The sequence below is a fragment of the Artemia sp. Qi Xiang Cuo genome, chromosome 16 (genome assembly GCF_049724085.1).
Source record: "Artemia sp. Qi Xiang Cuo chromosome 16, ASM4972408v1, whole genome shotgun sequence".
NCBI classification, from domain to species: Eukaryota; Metazoa; Arthropoda; class Branchiopoda; order Anostraca; family Artemiidae; genus Artemia; species Artemia sp. Qi Xiang Cuo.
Window position 1 is genome coordinate 45,627,724 of NC_142809.1, and position 18,714 is coordinate 45,646,437.

The 18,714-nt window shown below is 34.5% G+C and overlaps 1 protein-coding gene across 1 annotated transcript in view; it reads left to right on the plus strand.

Moving 5' to 3' along the window:
* Positions 1–18,714, plus strand: part of LOC148942953 (uncharacterized) — a 59,510-nt gene that overhangs the window by 9,678 nt on the left and 31,118 nt on the right. Inside the window, exons 2-4 of the mRNA XM_089102243.1 lie at positions 563–629; positions 9,650–9,858; positions 16,525–16,842. Of these exons, the coding sequence (XP_088958369.1) occupies positions 563–629; positions 9,650–9,858; positions 16,525–16,842 (594 nt within the window). The remainder of the gene's footprint in view (positions 1–562; positions 630–9,649; positions 9,859–16,524; positions 16,843–18,714) is intronic.

Here is an 18,714-nt window from a genome sequence, read left to right on the forward strand (position 1 = left end):
CAGTAAACCCAGGAATAGCTTTGTCAAAACTTGTTAATGGATGAAATCCATTATCATCCATGGCACCTTCTTAGACAGCAATTTTTCAAGTAATATGTATGTGTATTTTACTGCTACTCAGTGTTATATTTGTAATATTCATTATTCATTTGATTAACTTCATGTTTCCTATTTTGTACTATGGTATGTCTTTGTTTACTGTTTGTATTGTTTGATGGTTTAGGAGTAAATTAATTACCATTATCTATCTCTAATCAGTATTCAAAAATAAGAATTTGCTTCAGATGAGTAAGCTCCTTTAAGCTTACAATACAAGGAGGCCTATAAACCTAACTAAATTTATGCTTGTTAATTATTTTTGTATTTATTGATTTGTAATGATGTATATGCTTAAGGCTGCAGCAGGGATTCTTAAATTTTCTTAGAGCATCATACTTAAGGTTGGGCATGAATGGCTTTTTCAAAGTATAGCTGTTGTCAGTAAATTGTGTGCTTGTATTTTGAACATTTGTATGATAAATTTTTGTTTCTGGCATTTCTTAGAACATAAATATACTTTCAGGAAGACCTCCTTAGATTAAGAGGTGATAATTATTCACTCCAAGAGGAAAATAGGAAAATATTAAATGGTAAGCTATTTTCTTATTATGAAATAATTAATTAATTAGAAAATTCCTAATTAAAAATTAGAAAAAGGGGTTGTGGAGATAAAAAACAGACATGTTTACATCACTTTTATACCTACACAGAGGTAAACTTTTGGGAGGGCTGATGTTTGATTTTTTTTGAAGATATAAAAACAAACATCATTTTCCGAAATCTAAGAGGGAGGGGAGAGGCAATTTGTCTTTTTTCTTAATTTTGTTTTTCTAAAGAAAATACAGGAAAGGTACTCAAAATCTAGGGGGGTAGCAACCCCCTCCCTGGTACGCCCTACACCACCATCCCAATTGGTGCCAGTGGAAATGAGCTTTCAAATTCCTCAAGAGGACTGCCTGTTAAGGAAAATTTTAAGAACATGGGTATATAGATGCAATCTTTGTTATTGTAAGCTGCTATCTTTGAAGTTTTGCTAAGTTATTTCTTTGTCATCTTTAAAAGTTTTGCCAATCTTCCCCTTTTTTGCGAAGTTCTTTTTGTGCACCATGTTATGATAAAAATTGTAAGTTTTGCAGCTGCTATGGGGCTGTTTAAGATCATATATGTAGTTGAGCTGACCCTTTTGCTTACTTGCTTACTGGATTTATTGGGATTTGTCCATTGGTATGGTGTTAAGACAGCTCTTGAATTAGCCCAATATTATTGTGATTTCTCTTCCAGATCTTTTATTGGAGGCTTTCCTCAAGGGCTGTGGGATGTCCTGCCATCCCCAGAAGCATATTTATTGAATCTTTCTAATACATACATACATGCATGTATTTAATCTTTCTAATATGCTGAATCACTTGAAAAGAGCACTGGACCTTTTAATTGCTGTTTGAATGAGCCTTCTCCTGCTAACAAAAACAAAGAACATGCAGATGAAAGTGAATTTTGTTGCATATATATATATATATATATATATATATATATATATATATATATATATATATATATATATATATATATATATATATATATATATATATATATATATATATATATATATATATATATATATATATATATATATATATATATATATATATATATATATATATATATATATATATATATATATAAATTATGTCAAGTTGGATCACCTTGTCCTAATTTTCTCCTTAGTGCAACATCCTTCCTCCTTGATAGTATTTTTCAAGCTAACAAAATTCACTCTCATCTGCTTGCTTTTTGTTTTGATTTCAGATCCTACAGGTTTTTCATTATAGTTTTATTGAAAATTGCTCAGTGCATACATAGTTGTTTTGATCTGACTTTTGGAAAGCCAGAAGGGTGCTTTATTTAGTTTCATTTTTATTGTACAAATGAGATCAGGATGAATAGAATCATTCATAGATACTCTCAAGTCTGATCAAAATTTTGAAAGTGGTTTTGTTCAAAATATTCAAAAGCTCTAGTAACTACACCTGTAGGACCACAATGCCGCACCCCCACAGCTCCCTGGGCAACGATTACAAATTATGCAATTTGCCCTTTCTCACATGCAGGATTTATCATTAGGAAAAGAGGGAATGTTTGATTGTGGGTGAGCTTAGGGTAAAAGGTGAAAGGCATGTTAAACTAAATCAAAAGATACTATGTGTGTCCAGTTTATCAAAAAGTCATATCTGCAATATCTCAATAGTGGCTGAGGGTATTAAGTTTAAACTTTCAGGGTATGTTTAGAGAGATGTTGAAAAGTGATTGTAGAGCAACCAGTTATATCCATTCCCTTTGTAACTGCCCTCTCCCCAAAACTATTTGATTAAGACTTTGGAATAGCTATCTTGTTCAGTACAGGCGAAGTCAAATAACTATGCATCTCCCAAACAAATTATAACTGCCAAAAAACATAATACTATACACTTTTATTTATATTTGTAATTTTGAAAAATAAAAAAACAAAAATGAAAAAAAAAATCTTGATTTATTGAGTTTCCAGGGGTACATATCATTATATATTAAATGGTCAGCCCATTTTCATTAGTACTGTCTGGTTACCTTGATTTTTATTGTGATTTCTTTATTGTTCATTGATGTTTTGAAAAACAAAGCACTGAAACACAAATGACACAATAGGCTTTAGAACTTTAAGGGGTTTGAGAATGAAGAAGAAGACATTAAATAAACTCCTGCTTGAAGTAATTTTTGTGCATTTTAAGCTTGACTTGAACATTCGATTTTTGTTTGTTTTAAGTTTGACTTCGATTTTCAATTTAATTTTCACTTGTTTTCAGATTATTTTATTCATCTATATCACTATCTGTTGTCTTTATGTTTGATATGATCATGTAGTTTAATTTCTGTTTATTTTGGGTTTCATTTATTCTTTAATTATAATTTCTGATCCTTTTCAGTATGAATCACTTTTTTCTTTACTTTCCTTTAAAAAACTTCTTTTTTGGAATTATTTTTTCTTTTTAATTAACCAAGAAAAGGTGTTTTTCGAAATCTTGGGGAGAGACAATCACCCTCCTTTCAATCGGTGCTCTTTGGCTGAAGCCATTCTCTAGACACACTTGAATGCACATGTATCTCAATTCATCTTTTTATTTAAACAATCTTTTCATGTTCTACTTCATTATAACTGTTTGTCTGTTTAAATAAATCCATGGTCAAGTCGTTTATAAAACAAGGGTTCTGTCTTGTTGCCTTAAAAAAATGCATGATTGATTAAATGAAAGCATGAGCCTTGTCACTCATGAAAAAGAGTTCTATTTGTTGTTAAAGCATCACAAATCAATAAACCCCCAAAAAGTCAAGCAGTTCTAATGAAAGTCACACCATCATATTCAGCATATCAGAGAACCGTACTAAAGAGGTTTCAAGCTCCTAACTACAAAATCGCGTAATTTTGTATTTTTAGCCTGAAGGAAGAGCATGCATGCATGCTTATTTTTTGTTATTGTTTCGTTTTCCTATTATTATTACCAGAAGAGCAGGAAGACATTTATTTGAACAGAAATTAAGAGTTCTAGCATCCTTTTTAAGTGACCAAAAAGATTGGAGGGCGATTATCTCCCCTCTCATCCCCTTTTCCCCCAAAGACATCAAAATTCTGAGACAGTCATTGATTAAGTGTATTTGAAAGGTTCAATAAATATGCTTCTGGGTATGGCATGACTTCCCATAGCCCCTGGGGAAAGTGCTGTTAGTTATGCAATTTGCCTATTGTTTAGATATAGCAGTTGTTTTTGGGAAATATATGGATATTTTTGGAGAGGGGGATTGTCCATGGGGAGAATTTTCAGTGGAGATTAACTATTCCTGGGAGTATTTTTTAGGGGTAATTTTACATGGGGGTGGATTTCCTGGTATGATTTGAAAAATGGTCAGAAAATAAATAAAAATAACATGTTCTTTCAACTGAAAGTAAGGAGCAACACATTAACACTTAAGAACAGCTCCTGAAACACAAGGGCCATTAAATTCAAATGAGAAGGAGTTTGAAAGAACTTCAAGATTTTAGTATACAGAGCAAAGAATAAGGAAGGGATAGCTCCCTCATATACAAAGTAGTTTCTTTTTGTTGTAAGTTTTAATGTTGCTCCTTAATTTCAGTTGTAAAAAAATAAATTTTGTTATTTAATAATATACTGAAGGTGCATACCCCCCCCCCCGCGAAATATTTGTCCGACTTGTATAAACATAAAAAAACGAATACAATTTATAAACAAATGTTTGATGCGTTTTTACAGATTTTTTTGTACCACCCCCCCCCCCCTCCCCCAACAAAAATCCTGGATACGTTCTTGACTATCAGAGTTCATGGTGCTAAGACCTCTTTTTGGATTTAACCGATCGCTAATAATTGGTAAAGGATTATAGTCGCTTCTTGACCTTCAGCCAATATTTTGAAAATCATTAATTCAGTGAACAAAGGATTATAATTTGAATAAGTATTGCAACTTGAGTGAAAATTCCCTTGGGACTGTGGATTTTCTTATTGATATTTTCATAGCAGTGACCTATATGATATAGGTCAAGATCAAGAGTGATAATATTGGAGAAAAGCCATCAAGCTAAGCAGTACGAATATAGATTAGACATACGATACGAAATAAGCTAAAATTCAAAACTAGTATTCGGAACAGAAAAGGCAGTTACGCTGCGATAAAGGTGACAAGAGAGAAGTAAGCAGAAGAGGGGTGAGAGAGTTGTCTGCAAGAGCCGTGGTACCCACTGGGCTTGCCCCTTAAATTACGGGGACAAGGTAGACAGCCTCCAACGCTTCCCTTACTTCTCTCCTAAGTGAATTTCTGCTATTAACATTTTTGGCTCCGCTCACGGACTGATCTTGGACTCTGTGTGATTACGTTCTCTACGAAATATGCCGCCGGATGATACTGGTGCAAAAGAGAACTGATACGGAATGCCGTGTTGAATTTCGCAGTAAGGGCGTATAAAGCGGGAAATCAGAGTGCGGGTATAATGAGCAAAGCTGCAGAGTTCTTCGAGTTGGATGATATACGGAATGCAAAGAAATTACTGTGGTCTGGGGCAGGCCAGTCAACTAGGCCAACTAATCGTGACAAACGTACTGACCACATATTCGATATCATAAAAGCACTGAAATACTGCGATGACAACAAAGTCAATTTGCCGTGTTTTGTTATCTATGAGCCTGACAAGGTTTCTATGATTGCCGGAGAAATCTCAGCGACACTAACCAGGTAAGTGAATGAGCTTAGTGCTATGTTTTACAGTTTTGTGAGATCCGCGAGTCAGTCCCAACCGGCAGCCTCCTCTGTTCCACTGCAAACTGCGACAGTGTCGACTTATGCAGTCGTGCTAAAGAATCCCCCCAAAGGACTGGACGATCCCGTTTCACGAAAGGATTATCTCGATAAAGTATGTGGAAGCAACTGTGGAAATATTGTGGAACTGAAATTTCGCAAAACCGACTGGAAAGTTGTTCTAAACCATCAAGAGGCTGCGAAATCAGTTGCACAGGCTATTGCTAAGTCCAACTCAAGTATTAAAGCAAAAGTGTCCATTCCTGCGTTCTTTGGCATAATCAGGCACGTACCCACCAGCGTTAGTGAGGAGGATATTTGTGGTCTTTTGAATAATTGTGCTGAGGCCTCTCAGATCGGCAAAACGAGATCGTTCAGACTGAAATTTGTGACCAAGCAGCATCTAGCCTCCGCGATGAAATCTCCGCTTATTATAGGCTACGAACGAATTCCAGTCAAGGACTTTCATTTTTTCCCGAAGCGTTGCTATAAGTGTCAGGCCTATGGGCATATTGCAAAGGACTTCTCTAATAAAGCAAGATGCTCAAACTGCGGAGGAGGCCACACTAATTCTAAAGATACCCCGTGCCACAACCAGATGAAGTGCGTCCTCTGTGGCTCCGATAAGCACCCCTGCTACAGTTTCAGTTGTCCAGAAGCCAAAAAGGCCCTATCTAAGCGATGACTAGCTCCAGCACTCTGAGAATAGTGACGTGGAACATAAATGGCGGAGTACTATGTAAATTGCCACTTTTAAGAAAACCTTGCTAACAAATTTGACATTGTGTGCGTGCAGGAATATTTCCTGTCGGCTGAGGGACTCCAGCTCTTACATCTAAACGAAAGCGTAAATGTGTTTGGCATTCCTTCTAGGAGATCGGGAAGAGGTTATCCCTCTGGTAGTGCTGCTATTATTGTCCGTGCCTCGCTTCGTGCCTTAACTTTTAAAGAAGAGGACTTTTATACTGCAGAGAAAATTGAAAATAATGTTGTGCTCTCAGTCTCTAAGCCAACAAACTACAGGAATATCCGACCTGACAAAAGGTTTAATATTGCTTGCGGAAAAGTCGCCGCTGTTGCTACATTATGCGCGGCGGAAAAACTTTCATGTATTATTGCCGGAGATATGAACTCTAACCTCTCTGATGCTAATGATCAGAGAGGTCAAACCTGCACGATACCTGCCCAAGTCGGCGGGTACTGAGAAACAAAGTAGACTTCACGTATGTACATATTTCCGGTTCCACATCCTCGCTCGATTTTCTGCTCTGCTCTCCCGACTTGAGGACTCACGGTGAGTTTGAGGTTGATATCGGCTTCTGTGTTTCTGATCACCTTCCAGTGGCTAATACCTTCATTATTAATGACCTCCTGAATAATTCCCCAAATGATGCTCCAAAGGAGAAAAAGTGGTTCCAGAAGACTGAATGGCAAAAAGCTAATTTAGCCATGTTCAGGTCTGTGTGTGACGGAATCCTGGAAAAGATTAAAGTCCCTTTCCAGCTACTACTCCAAAGCTCGCCGATTGCATGTGATGAGAAACAAATACTTCTAAATATCTACTGTAGTGAAATAACTCACACCTTGCATTGTGCAGAAAAAACTGTGGTTCCTATTCGCAAAGTGAGAATTGGGTCAGAAGTTCCAGGATGGTCGGAAAACCCAGCTTTGGTTAATGCGTGTCAACAAGCTAAAATGTGGTATAGTGTGTGGATTGATTCGGGCCGTCCTAAAAAAGGCGTTGTAAACAGTGTTCGATTGTATACAAAGCGGCGGTTTTTCAAATGTCTCGCCTTGGATCGCTGTTGTGTGATTGATGAAAACAGTGAGTCGCTAAGAGTAGATCCAAATAAAATTTGGAAATTCATCAAGAAGAATCCATCTGCAAAGGTGCCCAGTAACGAATCCGACACTAGTGAAAATGAAAGGAATAGTTATTTCACGAGTGAGTTGGCTGCACCTGATCCTGAATTGGAGTGCAAGTTTGAGAGAGATCTTGATCTCTGTTTAGAATCTTTGGAACCAGACCTCGGCCACGTAGTGAGTGTGTCGAATGTTCGTTCGGCTATCCGTAAACTAAAATAGAAGTACTCTAAAGGAGTAGATAATATCTGTGGTATGCATCTGATTCTCGGTAGTGAACTGTTAACAGTACATCTAGCACGTATGTTCCAAATGATTTTTAGTTGCGGTCTAGTGCCAGATATTTTTTGTGCTGGTGAAATCACCCCTGTCATCAAGAAAGGTAAAGACCCATCTGAATGTTGTTCTTATCCCCCGATAATCGTTGCTTCCGTGTTTTGTAAATTGATGGAGTTATTGTTGATTGAGGAGATAAAGTATGTTTGTAGTACGCCAGATTTGCAGTTCGGTTTCCAGAGAAATATTAGCCGCGAGCACGTGAAAAGACTGTTATCTAATGTTTTGTTGGACGCAGGTGTTAAAGGAGAAACGGTGGTACTTGCAGGCCACGACGTCCGCGGGGCTTTTGATTCGGGTATCCATGCACAACTGCTTGTCTCTGCGTTTAAGAGAGGACTTGACAGATCTATAATTGCTACTTATAGGATTATGTATTTTAAGTTGAAGGTTAGAGTAAGGGTACTAAAAAACCAGAGCCCGACAGTATCCGATTTCCTCATACCAGTACGAAAAGGCATTCACCAAGGGGCTTTATCATCACTGCCTCTTTATAATAACAGTATCATCGAGGCTCAGAAGACGGTGAAAACGTGCTTTATTTTTCATGGAATTGATTTGTCTCTTGTTAATTATGCCGACGACATTTTAAATATGAGTAGATCCGTCAGTGTCGTAGATAATTGTTTAAGAGTTATTTCAAATGAATATACTGACATAGGCCTAGAATTCAGCTTTTGCTGGAGTAGAACTCAACTCAAGCAAAACTGAGGTGGTCGCTTTTGACTGTCGTAAGAAAGAGTTGGCGCCTGTCATATTTGCACTTGGTAGTAATACTGTTACTGTAGCAGCATCAATGACTTACCTTGGTTTGCCAATTGGGTATAATCTTAATGCTACCCAATCCTGTCTAATGAATGATCTCAAACAGAAAGTCCGAAAAGCGTATGGGATGATTTTGTCATGCAAACGGCTTTATAATCGCCGCATTCTAGTACGGATCCTCAATTCCTTTGCCACCCCTCATATCTTAGCTTTGTCACCTTTTTGGTCTTTTTTTAGTTTTCATGATAAAAAAAAACAATCCGCACTGTGTTCTATTAGTTTGCAAAATATCTGCTTAGCCTTCCCCTATAGCCAAAAAACCTCCGGATTTCAGAACGTTAAGGACTCGATCACCCCTTCGTCGTAATTGTGACAAGGAGGGAAAAGTTCCTGAAATCTTTAGACCCAACGCATAGTATGTTTGAAGCTATAGTCAGTAATGTGTAATGGTTGTCTTTTTATGTAAATAGTTCGCCATTGTTTTTTTTTTTTTTTTTTTTTTTAGTTATTTAAGTATTAATTTAAGTTGTTCGTTTTTTAGATGTGTTTTGTTGTTTTGTTTTCATTTTCTATATACTCCATTTTTATTTTTTTGTATTGCTAAAGATGGGTAATAAAAATCATTCATTCATTCATTCACTATAGGCAGTGTTGTAGGTCTGAAACTTTTTTTGTGTTTTGTGTCATGGCTATTAAAAATTGTCTAGGTCAACTAGACCAAACACAGAAAAATTAGCATATGCTCTATATGATCGGATTACTAACAAGGGAAGATACCAGCAATATGCTGAGTTATTGCTTCATAAGACGCTGCATCTGTATTTGGAATGGCTTCCCATGGGAGATTATTCCTGAAAACCTGTCTGTTAATTTCTTTTAAAGGAAGTTCAACAGAAACAGTTCCAAGGAAAAATATAAGTAAAAGGTTGACTAGTGGGACGTAAGGCCGAACCCTCTATAGAAACAATCACAAAAACAATTTGCTACATGAGACCTGGGACATTTTCATAGCTAGTGCTATAGGATTTTCTTGGATTGGTAATGATTGCCAATGTTTTAGTAACATTTTGCATGTGCAACATGCACATGTGCATGTGCATACCGATTTGTTGCCAACAAATCAGACATAAGCACTAGCACTTCTTTAGTTCTTAGGTGCACAAACAAGTAAATTTGGCTACTCTCACAATCACTACTACAATTGAAAGGGACAATAAAAATAGGAAATAAACTAAGTTAAAATATGTGAGTTGACTGACAATTTGATGTGCATCAGAAAATTATTTCAGTTTCAATATACTTCTTTTTAGAATTGAAGACCCTGAAAGCATCTAAAGAAAATGAAAGAATCAATCCTTTGGAGGCTCTGACACCTAAAAAATTCAGTGATTTCCGTCGTCGATTTTTAAAGGGTGACGATGGAGAAACAAGCCCTTCAGATAGCTCTAGTAAAATCATCTCCACTCAAGAAGATGGTATCCAGAAACAGAACGAGAGTTTACAGCAAGAGTTGACATTGGTATGAGACTTTTTTCGTCTGCTATTATGTATTGACAAGTACTTCTCTCTTTAATTTTTTTTTCTCAAATCAAAGTACTGAGCAAAGTTAAGACTTAAAACGAACCGAAATTATCCTAAATATGACTATGAGGATGAGAGGAGCCTAGGCTCCTAGCTCAAATTTTAACTTAATTATTCATTCTAATTACTGTTCAGTATAGGTTTGATTTCTTTATCAAATGTGGTTCAAGTAACACTACTACTTTTTTTTATTTCTTTTTTTTTATTATTGTGTTTTGCAGTCTTGTGCATAATGACGATTTGGAAAAAAAAAAAATAATAAAAACCTTGGAGGCGATACCCAAACTCTTGTTTGTAGTGATTTTTGTTCATTTCAAGCTTGATTTGCATATTCAATTTAAGTTCCACTCGTTTTAAGATTTATTTATTCATTTACATTGTTATCTATTTTATGTTTGATTGCATTGATTGTTTATTTAATTTCTGTTCTTTTTGGGTTTCATTTATAATTCAATAGCATAATATTTGTTTTTCGTTTTCAGCTTGATTGGCATATTCGATTTAAGCATTACTCGCTTTAAGATCTATTTATTAATTTATATTATTATTTGTTGTATGTTCTTTTGCTATGATTGTTTATTTAGTTTTTGTTCGTTTTGGGTTTTATTTATTCTTTAATAGTAATTTCTGGTCGTTTCGAGTTTGTATTTTAGCAGGTATTTGTATATGCTGATTTTAAGCTTAAAATGGCCTTTACTTTTTTGTGAAAAACTTCTTTCTCGGAAAGTTTTTTTTTTTAAAGAGGTTACTATAACTCTTGATTTCCGTTCGAAACAGCCCTCTCCCAGTCTTCTATGGCCATGGTTCAGTACAATCGCTTCTGGGAAAAACAAACAAATAAACACGAATCCGTGATCTTTCTTCCGGATAGTAGCTTTAAACCTCTATAGTACCTCTATAGAAACCTCTATAGGTTTTCTGTTATGCTGAATCTGATATGGAGATTTTCGAAAATCAGGCAAAGCTTGTCAGGCTCGTAGCTTTCGATGGGTTGCATTAAATTTAATGAATATTTTATATTTGGAACCAGTATAAAGTCAATTCTGTTAATGTATCTATTGTAAACAAAATTCCGTTTTTAGTGTTTTGGTTACTATTGGGCCGAGTTGCTCTTTACTTACACTTCATTACCATGAACTGTTTGAAAGCGATAAAAGAGATTCAAAGACAGATGGTGATAATTAAACCTAAACAAAAACCAATATTCTGCTATAATTGTTAGCATTATGTAGTTTGTTAGATTTGAGTCTTTTTTCTATAAGAACAAGGAGGCTACTGTGAGATTACGAAAACCCACTACTGCCACTACCACTAAGCCACTACTGTGGCTTAAATAAAAGCCACTGCCTCTAATGAATTTGACTTTAATACTACTTCATTAAGTGACATACTGCCATATGACGTTTTTTGGCACCATTTCTGGAGGGGAAAGGCTGAGAAGCATAAAGAGGGTACAGTTCTAATGTCCATGGTTGAATACCATTAACCGGTGGTTCTCCATCTCCCCTCTCTCATATTCCCTTACCCCCTCTTAGTAAGTAAAAACTAAAATAAGCACGCATTGGAAAGAAATTACCTAACGAATAAAATGGCATTTATTCCCATTTTTATGAAAATAATTGAACTTCTTTAGGGTATATTTTCAAAGATACCGATAATGACCCCTCAGACTTTTGATTTACGTGACAAGGTTGCACATATCTTGTGTAAAAATTTAAGAGATGTAAGAAGTTAAAATTTTTGTTTACTGCCCTTAAAAAATTCCTGTTGACTTTTTTAGTTTCGTCACCCTAATTAAACAAAAATCTTTTGTAAAATTTGTTTGTGTCTGTTAAAAGAACGAGCAAAAAACTAATTTAAAAAAAACAAAGCTTTACCTTACGGAAGTAAAGAGCGAAGTTGAAACCTAAAACGTGTCTACAAAACCGACACGTGATATTCTCAATATCTATCAAGTTCTAGAAACTAATGCTTTACTGAAAACTGAGGTTGCTTGAGCTTTTTTTAGAGAATTAAAATGGCGTTCTAAAAGTTCATTTTAAACAAAAGTTTTCAATATACAGTAAAAGTTATCGATATCATGGTCCCCGAAACACCATGTGTTGTGCAAGCTAGTCATGGAATTTTCTGGTTCTATTCAAAAAATATCCTATTTTTTGGGCCAGTTTCATATTTTTAGTAAAGCTTTAGTTTTTAGAATTCTTTGATATCGAGGAATATCATGTGTCAGTTTATTTTAGCTAATTTTGTAAATATACCTTGAGTGATTGGTAAAGCAGTAACTTTGTAGCTTATTATAAATAACCTAATATTTTATAATTATATATTTAGTTTTATTTTATATTATTTTATAATTATGTATATTATACTACCAACTTCCTTCTTACTTTCGGAAGAAAAACTTCCTTTTTTAAAATTAATATACTGTATATATGTAAAATGAGTATTTAAATTAAGAAATTTAATATGATTTACTATTTTAAAACTGGGTTTAAAGGCTCTCAATCTTTCACTGGTGCAGCAAACTCACTATTAGGTCACCTTCTAAAAGAGGGTTTTCTTATGGGTAGTGATGGAGCGTGGGTAATCTACTCTAATGATCACCTACACCCTCCTACTTTATGCAGGTTTGCTGTTTCATCTTTGGTGGCCATGATGTAATTTACGAGTTAGAAAAATGGATCATACCACATTATTCTGCATTGATAGAAAAAAAGTAAACAATAAAACTTAGATCTTTTGTCTGACCTGGCTAAAAAAGGAGACACACCAGTACTACCAATGAAAAAAAAAATGCGATTTTCTTTGTTCAAGGTGGGGAGTATAAACCTTCAGTTAAGGGTTTTCGACAAAAACTTCGAAAAGGGTTTCGAAAAAAAACTAGGCTTTAGCAGAAAAGTGTAAAGCCTGTTGTACCTTTGCGTTTTATTGAAAACTATATGTGTTTTGTACATTCATTGGAAATAACTAATAAAGATAAACTCAATATTTGATATATAAAGATATTAATTGCTGAAAACTCAGCAATGAAGATTTATCTCACCGTCAGTTTTATTTCTATTTTTGATGTTGTCGATATAAAATAAAATGTTTGTAATTTAATTCGTTTTCAGTAAAGCAAAGGACTCAATAGGCTTTAGACTTTTATTTCTAATTGATCAGTATTGAAAAAATGCACATGTCCAATATCTCAGGATTGACTGTCTAATGGAAATTATTTGAAACTATATTTAGAACATTGCTGCACCAGGTGTGTATTGACAAAAATATAATTTGACTTCATTTGACTCACCTCTGCTGCTCTCTCCACCATGGTCCGGCTTAGCTGGTGCCTCTGCCTCCCAAGGGCTGGACAAGCAAAAATTACATGAGGAAATCTGGTGCCCTCTTCTGGAAAAGTTTGCACATTTTTTTTTTCCGATATCCGATAATGACCCTGACCCTCATATCGGCTCGATAATGACACTGACCATCATATCGGTCGGCCGGTACATCGGTTGGGCCCTAGTACAGATGGAAATTCTTCTCTACCATGATTTTGTTGATAGTTGACCTTAGAACACCCAACTCCGTGGATGTCCGACGAAGTAATTTCTTTGATAGCAGCAAACCTGGCCATTTCTTTCGCTTCGTTTGAAGTGTTTCGTCTTCTGGAACGGAGTTTGTCCAAGACGGCAGTAAAATAAATAGGTTGCCGATCAGGGTGTCGAAGGTTAACTTTATCGGCGATTTTGGGATAAAGCCATCCTCTCAAGTGGACTAGTCAATAAGACTCATCCACTCATAAGTACCAACTCGATTCTGTCTTCTTTGGACAGATTCATCATTCGATCTGGGATTGAAAGGTAACATAAATAAAGTAAAATTTCCAAATTTTTATGTAAATTTTATTTTTATGTTAGTAATTTTAATAATAAAAATCGTAACAAATTTGTCTTTTTCTTTTTGACATTGTTTTTTTTCTTGTTTTAGACTTGATATGCTCACGAAAAAAACAACGTGTCGTGGTAAATTTGATTTCGTTGGAAGTTCAAGCCATCAATATTTTGATTTTTTAAGATCTACAGTATTGGTCAATAGAAGAGATATGTCCTTGCATTGACTACTAACTTTAGTTTTGCTTTAATGAGCTGATAGTTAACTTAACCGAAGTTAATTGATTACATCTGATAAAGAGGCGAGACAAGATTTCTATTCTTTTGTGCAACGCTGTTCTACTAGTGTATACACTAAAAAATAAGCTAAACTATTTAAACTATAGACGTGAAAATTCTGTAAATTAAAAATGGAACGACGTCATAGTCCGTATGAAATCATATCGAAAAATCCTGAAAATTCGACCCAGAATGACGTTATGGTTACGTTAAGCGAGGAATGAAGCCTCAAAGATAGCCCCAGAAAAATGCTAACACCAGCTGTGATGCCCTATATGGGTGTATGGCTGTATAACTTTTCTAAGAATAACAATGATTTTCCAATGCATTTAATATTTAATACTATTTTTTAAGCTAACACATACACTGATCGGGGATGGACTGGGTTTTCTGTTTTCGGCATGAACTGTTTATATGATGCGAGGATACATAAGAAACGGTTCTTTGGGTTGAACACGAATAACAAAAAAATCTGTCCTGGGTGAGCAGTAGCACCCACCAATAACTTTTTTTTATTTTTGTCCCTGAGGAAAGGGCTTACAATAAGTGAGTTAGAAAACCCATCTCTTTGGCCAAAGTAGTCTCATCAAGTTTTAAAACTCCCAGTTGATCTTAATATTCTCTAAGTAAATTTTGAAAGCGACATCACATGTTATGCACAAGAAAAGGAAATGGAGCTTGTGGCTCTTTTCTGTCGTAAAATTCAAACCAACAAAACTGACAAGGGTGAAAAAAACAAAGAGGTCCCTGAAAGTATGTAAGATCAACTGAAATAATAGTTGCCATTTCTAAATCAGCTTTAAATGACAATTCTTCTTCACTTAAAGGTTTTTTTTAAAGCGTCTATAAATTTTAGGTTACTATGAGCTGCGGATCGTTCTTTACTAGGTTTCCCCTTAGGGGGCAATCTTGATTTCATTTAGGCCATATCCGGATGGGGGGGAGTATATGGGTTGACCCCCCCCCCCCCACGAATCCGAAATTTGTGTTAAAGTATATATATATATATATATATATATATATATATATATATATATATATATATATATATATATATATATATATATATATATATATATATATATATATATATATATATATATATATATATCATATATATATATATATATATATATATATATATATATATATATATATATATATATATATATATATATATATATATATATATATATATATATATATATATATATATATATATATATATATATATATATATATATATATATATCCCATGTTATTTAATCGATATATTTATTCGAAAGAGTCAAAATTTAACGAAACTTCGCGGTAAGTAAGAGCTACAAATAACAGCTCAGTCGGGACATATCCTTTTATTAGACATCATTAATTTCTTTTCTCGAGAATCGAGACATTTTTTAGAAGAGGCTGTTGTATCTCAGTTAAATCCAATGGGAGTAAGAGCTTGTGTCCTAATTGTACCTTCCAAGGTCCTTACCCGTTTTGACCACTGTTGGGACAGTTGATGTGGAATTCCTAAATTCGTTCTATCAGGACATATACCTTAGTAGGACGTTGGATCCCAACCAAACTTAGTAAGGATTAAGAGTTTACATTAGAGAGGATGAAGTTACCGATTTGATTTGTCAACGGCTTATATACTCGTCCCTCTTAATACTTTATTTTACATGTAGAAAAAAAAGTATCCTTACAACGGGACTGAAAGTAGCCATCATATCATCAATTGTTTCTCGTTTAATACTTGTTTGTTGTACTCTTAGTTTCAGTATACATTTTGTCACTGGGGGGACCAGGGGAAGCCCCCAAGATTTTTTTTTCTAGCGCCCTCATTCCGGTTTTTTTTTCTGTTTTCACTCTTTTTTTCAATAAACTTGTCAATTTGGTCAGTTTTTGGCGCCCTTGTCATATTGCCCCCCCCCCCTCCCTGAGATTTTTTTCTAGATCCGCCTTTGCATTTAGTAACATAATATATAAACTTATTGCTTACGAGTTTAAAGATAACTTGTGGGGAGTTTAATACAGCTTAAACGATTCTTGATAGTTTTGTTCTACTAAAAAGAAACAATTTGCTTGACTCAAGGATGACCTTTTTCTCGTTTTTTTTTTTTTTTTGCCTTTAAAAAATTAAAGGACTCGTGAGATATCATGAGACTATCGTGAGATACACTTTTATTTTGTATTTTTTGAGATATCATGAGATATACTTCTATTTTTTTTTTTTAGATATCATGAGATATACTTCTATTTTGTATTTTTTGAGACATCATCAGATATACTTCTATTTTTTATTTTTTGAGATATTATGAGATATACTTCTATTTTGTATTTTCTGAGATATCATGAGATATACTTCTATTTTGTATTTTTTGAGGTGTCATGAGATATATATCAATTTTGTATTTTTTGAGATATCATGAGATATACTTCTATTTTGTGTTTTTTTTCAGCTTACAGAGATCAACCAGAACCTTCAAAAGCAAATTGAAGCTCTCACCAAACAAAATGCTTCATCAGAGGGAGGAATGTCACCAGTTGAAATTCAAATGTTATCCCAAGATAGGATAGACTTTATGGTGAAAATTGAGGACTTAAGAAAGATTATTGACAGCCTTCAGTTGGAAAATTCCAATTTAAAGGGCTCTCTAAAAGCTAACGAAGAGATAAGACAACAGCTGCAATCTGATTTTGAGACGTTACAGAAATCCTGTCAGCAGATGTCAAATGACAAGGATAGAATTATTTTGGAGTTGAACAGTTCACAATCGGTAATAACTTAATCAAACCTATTGTTTATTTGCCTGTCTTGATAAGATTTATTTAAAAAAAATATGTATACCTGCGCACATGGACGGAGTAAATAATGAGAATTTTTTATTTCTTTAAGATCGGGTGATTTAGACTTAAAAATGTCTAATAGGGTATGAAGTTTTCATATCATCATCAATTTATTTGTAACCCGTAACAAAGAAACTGGGCAGGGCCCAGAAAAAGACAAAGTAAAAATCAAGAAAAACAAAAAAGGAACAACAAAATTAAAAACATACTTTTTAATCACGGACTGACAGCTACGATCACGGACTAACAGAAATGACCAAAGATGGATGAATGACATGAATGACCAAGACTTTTGGCATTCAGTAGAAAAATTATGAATACGCTTGTCAATAACCCCAGCTGGGTTTACCAATCGATACTTTCTTTGCAGAAAAGAGTTACTTGTCCATTCTGGCAGTTCCATTAAATACTTTGTAAATTTAAACTAAAGACGATGAACTTGCTTTCTCTTATGTAACTTTTATGTAATTGTCGTATTTTTACCTTTTTCAAGTTTTCTCCTTTTTGATATGTCCAGAACTTTCTCACTATTTTTTCGAAAAGAAAATTGTTCAATGACGATGAGCTTAGAAGAAAAGGATTTTATTTAAACTAATTAAAACGAAAAATGATAATAAATATATATATATACAAGTAAGAAAAGAATTATCCAGAAACTGTTAGTGGTGGCAAATTTCTGGACACACATTTGAAATGAGCATAAGGTATCCAATAGATGAATAAATAGATATGTAGTTTATTAAGCTACAAAATGCCAAACTAAGGGTAGCTAGTAAACCACATCAAAAAGAAAAGCAAAAAAGAAGAGGGAACTGAAATAAACATAAAAACACTAAAGAAAAATGACAAAATATTCCAAAACACACACTGAGTTTATATTATTGTGCACTGCTGTCAGCTTGCAAATATTGGCAATAATACCTCTGTTTGTTGATGTCAAGATACCCAAAAATTCCAGTTCAACGTCCGAAATAACCTCAGTCTTGCATGAGAAAGACACCTGCTTTTGAACAAAATATGTTTCATAGTTGTCCCATCTGTCCTATTCTCGCAATTGAGATAAATTTTGTTTTTGTCTTAAACAGCATTAGCAGCCCACTCGAAGATTTCTTTAACAGAAAATAGTTAAATTTTGATGAGCAGCATTGACTCTTTCAGTTTCGGCCAAAGGAATTTCGGCCAGTTTCAGCCAAAGAAAATTATTCCTCGATATTGATTCCTTCTATCTTCTAAATTGTATGCTCTCTTTTTTTAGATGTTAAAATGGTGCTGGGATTGTTTTCTTGTTTTTAAGAAGTTCTGATTGGTCCAAAACTATCTTGTACTGACACTGAAGGCTCACAAGAAAATAGGGTTTTATACTACAATAACTACAATAAATGAAAATTAATTTGAAAATGTTAGATGGCGCTGGCCTTATTTCTTTTGACACCAGCACCACTGTTATAAGTTTCTCATACTGTTTCGTACGGTATTTCTATTGATTATATTCCAGTTTAGTCCCGCCGTATTCATAAATTCTTCCTTAGTCCTTCTTTTCCCGGGGCGCAATTTGCTATGGGATGGGGGGAGGGATAACTGTCCCTATCCCTATCATGCCTCAGTTTGCCCTACCCAGATTATCTCCACAGCTGGAATTTATTTTCTCTAAAAATCTTGTCGAAACTAAGATAAGCCGTAATTCAAGCATCCACAGAAACGGATCAGTTTTCTTTATTATATCTTTACCTTTACGTTACTATATGGCTCATTTTTCAGTTTTCAATGTCATTTTCACTTGATTTGGGAAAATTACCTCCTAC